Source organism: Brassica napus, chromosome C6, assembly GCF_020379485.1.
Source record: "Brassica napus cultivar Da-Ae chromosome C6, Da-Ae, whole genome shotgun sequence".
Lineage (NCBI taxonomy): Eukaryota > Viridiplantae > Streptophyta > Magnoliopsida > Brassicales > Brassicaceae > Brassica > Brassica napus.
Genome location: NC_063449.1, coordinates 32,550,086 through 32,554,476, shown reverse-complemented (window position 1 = coordinate 32,554,476; position 4,391 = coordinate 32,550,086). Strand labels below are relative to the sequence as shown.

The window sequence follows — 4,391 nt, the reverse complement described above, 5'->3', positions numbered from 1 at the left end:
CAACTGAACTATCTAATTTTTTTTGAAAGTTGAATTTTTTTTTTTTTAATGCTTCTTTCACTACCGACCAAATTGTAGTGAAATGATTTGTCTTAATAATTTTCTTTTCTTTTTTCTTAAACTATTATATGTTTAGAAACTATAATATGAAGTTCGACATGACGACTATGTAAAATTCATAACATGAAAATAAATAAATAATACTAATTTTTGGTTTTTACCGAAAAAAACAAAAAAAAATCAACATTTTAACCGAATAAACTAAAATAAATATTAATTTAAAATAATAGTTATATTTTAGAAGATTAAAAACCAAAAAAAAAAAATTTAAAACCGAACCAATATCCAGACTAACCAGATTTAATGTTTTTTTATTAAAAATAACGAAACTAATAATCACATTCCGCGCCTTGCGCGGGTTATTACCTAGTACGAAAGTAAAATCCATTAGGAAAAAAAGTTCCACCACAGGCCAAAAGAAATATTTAGTACCAATTAAAGTAAAGCATACCGAAACAAAGCAATCGGTGGGTGTGCTTTCTGGTTCTACAAACGCACGTGGATGAACAATGGAAACACCAGGTGGAAGTCGAAACTATCTTTAACACATGTCGACTTAAAAAAATAACAAGATGTCACTTTCTGTAAAGACATCCTCTTTCATTACCAGCTCGATAAAAATCACTTCTCCTTGCTCATCTCTTACCATCAAGCAAACAAAACTAAAGATCAAGTTCTGTCGTTGTTGATAATGTCTACGGCTGGTCACTTTATTCGATGCCTAGGTTCTTATTTTTAAGCTGGTCTTTTTTCCTTGTTTTGCAATCATTTCTATCTGTTAGTTAGTTTTAATAAGATTTCACCATTTGAGGTTTTGATCATACGTGTTCTTGTGACTTATGATGCGAGTTTTTATAATGAAAATTTTATATGGTGAGCTTATAAAACGTTACATGGTTGTGGTTACAGCTGCTGTGGCATGGGAAGCCGGAAAGCCACTGGTGATGGAGGAAGTAGAGGTTGCTCCACCGCAGAAACATGAAGTTCGTATCAAGGTTCACTTCACTTCTCTCTGTCACACCGATGTTTGCTTCTGGGAAGCAAAGGTATATCAATAAGACCTAAACAAAGGATCACTATTATAACCTAGCTCTGATCCTGAGTCTTTTCACAAGGTTTCTGAGTTTTGATTACGCAGGGACAAACGCCGTTGTTTCCACGTATCTTCGGTCATGAAGCTGGAGGGTAAGAAAAAAACAGCCCTTATCTTCTTTCACAAGTTTTAGGGTTTAATAGAATTTTGGTTTTAGGGTTGTGGAGAGTGTTGGAGAAGGAGTGACTGATCTTCAATCAGGAGATCACGTTTTGACCATCTTCACCGGCGAATGTGGCAATTGCCGTCACTGCCACTCTGAGGAATCCAACATGTGTGATCTCCTCAGGATCAACACCGAGCGAGGCGGCATGATTCACGACGGTGAATCAAGATTCTCCAGCAATGGCAAATCCATTCACCACTTCCTCGGAACCTCCACGTTCAGTGAGTTCACTGTGGTACACTCCGGTCAGGTGGCTAAGATCAACCCTGAAGCTCCTCTTGACAAAGTATGCATCGTTAGTTGCGGTTTATCCACTGGGCTAGGAGCAACTTTGAACGTGGCTAAACCAAAAAGAGGTCAAAGTGTTGCGATTTTCGGTCTTGGTGCTGTTGGTTTAGCCGCAGCAGAAGGTGCTAGAATCTCTGGTGCTGGTAGGATCATTGGTGTTGATCTCAACCCCAATAGATTCGAGGAAGGTGGTTTAAACAAATTGATTAGTCTTTGACGGTGTCCTTCTATAATCTAATCTCCACATTTACATTGAGTTTTGTTTGTGTTATGGCAGCTAAGAAATTCGGTGTGACCGATTTTGTGAACCCTAGAGAGCATGACAAGCCAGTTCAGCAAGTTATCATTGAGATGACAGATGGTGGAGTGGACCGGAGTGTGGAGTGTACAGGAAGCGTTCAAGTCATGATTCAAGCATTTGAATGCGTTCACGAGGTAATGTCTCCTTCACATCGGTTCAGACAAACTATTCATAACTGCATTGATACATATGATCAGTGTTCAGTGGTTGTGGTTTTAAAAATCCGTCTATGCGCTTAGAGGAAAATCAGTCATAATATTTTTCTAAAACATTTATTTTAAGTCGGTCTATGCGCTTAGACACTACTCTTCTATTGAACGTTGATCAAAAAAAAAAAAAACAATTTATTGAACATTGGATATGATGTTTCAGGGTTGGGGTGTTGCGGTGCTGGTTGGTGTACCAAGACAAGACGATGCCTTCAGGACTCATCCCATGAATTTTCTGAACGAGAGGACACTCAAGGGTTCTTTCTTTGGTAACTACAAACCTAAAACCGACATTCCCGGGGTCGTTGAGAAGTACATGAACAAGGTAATGAGAATGTTTGCTTTTACAAAGGTATGATCTTTTACAAATATTATCAAATGCTCTGGTTGTTTCTGTCATCAGGAGCTGGATCTTGACAAGTTCATCACTCACACGGTGCCATTCTCGAAGATCAACGAGGCCTTTGATTACATGTCCAAGGGAGAGTGTATCCGTTGCATCATCGACATGGGTGCTTGAATGCTTTTAAATATCAATGATGTCTACTTTGTGTTTTAGTTTCCTTTATGCGCACTCACAGCAATAATAGAAAAGATATAGCAGATATATTATGCTCTGTTTTTATACTCTGTTTTTAAGTTGGTTGTTTTGTGTCTTATCTATTACCTTACCCGTTGTAATAACAGATTAATTATAGTGACTAGTGAGATGTTTATAATATCAATTAAAAATATTACTTCCTCGTTAATGTACCTCACATACATCTGTATGTCCTTATAACGATCCAGCTCTCGTGGAATCCTTAGAGCATCATTATCAATAGGACTTAATAGGTGGTCAAGGACTTTTAATAAAAATGATGATTATTGGTGGGACTTTTTGTTGGTCTTTAGGTTAATTTTTTTAAAAAATAACTCTTAACATATATAAGATTAAACATATTACCATTTTAAGTTGAATAACTAATAAGAAAAATAAATTCATTCATTTAATAGAAAATTACAAACATTTTATTACATTACATTAATAGTCTTTCCTTTTCTAATATTCCTGCTTGCTTTCGCAGCCTTGATACCTTCTGGACGCATTGAAAAGTCGGAACTGACCTCACCCACAGCTGCGCTTGAAGTTTGGGAACTGACCTCCCCACTCTTTCTCTTTGAACCAGTGGGCGTAGGTGTGTTAAGGCTTATCCACTTTTGTTCGTGCCGCAGGACACACCACGCGTGCTCGAGGGTAAACTTCTGACCCTGATCATAGTAGAAGATTTCATGAGACAGCTTTAGGACGTCATTGTCACTCTGACCGCTGGTTATTTTTCTCTCTGCAGCAGCGAATGCGGCACTTGATTCTGTGCCACTTCTGCTTACAATGAACATTCTCTATCTTCTCATGAAGAGTTGCTGCAAAGTACTCATCAACGCGTTTCTAGAAGGTCTGTAACTTCATAGAATTTCCGATAACGGCGTCCTTTGATGTGTTAAGCCACACACTAATCACAACCTCGTCATCACGCGGCGTCCATTTTTTTCTCACCATACGCTCCACAGGTGTGTCCTCAGGTTGGGATGGAGCCTCAGACTGTTGGGAACTAAAAGGAGGGATTTCTGAGGCGCCAATGTCGACAGTGGAAGGATAACTTTCATAAGGAAAGTTTTCCTGAACATTATTATTGTGAACGTTGTTAAGAAGCTCCATATAACCAGAATTCTGGCTATATGGATTCCTTGGATCCATAGGAAGAAGAAGAAAAGAGATTATAGCGAATGGGAATGTTTTAGTGTTCTCAAAGAGAAGGGATGGACGATTTGGAGATAATAAACCACAAGTGTTTTCTAGGGGATTTAATAGGAGAAATTTAACAAGTAATAACTCCAAAACCAACTAACCATTATCTACCTATGTCTAATCAGAAGTTATTACAACTACAACTACAAAGATATCAGCTCTAGTTTAATGGATCATTAAATTTTAGTACGAAAGCTATCACCTCTAGTAATAAACTACAACTACAAAACCTATAAGCTACAAATGGAACTACAATCCAACCAGACAACACAATTTTGTTAAACTATCTTCAAAACCGAAATACAAACATGGCAATCTCGTTCCAAAACAGTTACATTCAAATCCTTATCAATATTAATTTTTTTTTAACTTCAATTAATTTTTTAGAAGCTCTCAGGTCTCTTTCAAAACGTTTACAGTGTGATCAAAAGCTAGAAGAGTAACCAATAAGTTTTGTTACTTCAATACACATTTAAAAGCTATCA

At 37.3% G+C, this 4,391-nt stretch overlaps 1 protein-coding gene across 1 annotated transcript; it reads left to right on the top strand.

The window, feature by feature from the left end:
• Positions 1-620: 620 nt before the first annotated feature.
• LOC106386015 (alcohol dehydrogenase class-P) lies at positions 621-2,862 on the top strand. The gene is made up of 7 exons (XM_013825913.3): positions 621-785; positions 970-1,106; positions 1,199-1,245; positions 1,311-1,795; positions 1,885-2,042; positions 2,281-2,442; positions 2,521-2,862. The coding sequence occupies exons 1-7, from the start codon at positions 752-754 to the stop codon at positions 2,635-2,637; spliced, it is 1,140 nt and encodes a 379-aa protein (XP_013681367.2). The 5' UTR covers positions 621-751; the 3' UTR covers positions 2,638-2,862.
• Positions 2,863-4,391: the final 1,529 nt, after the last annotated feature.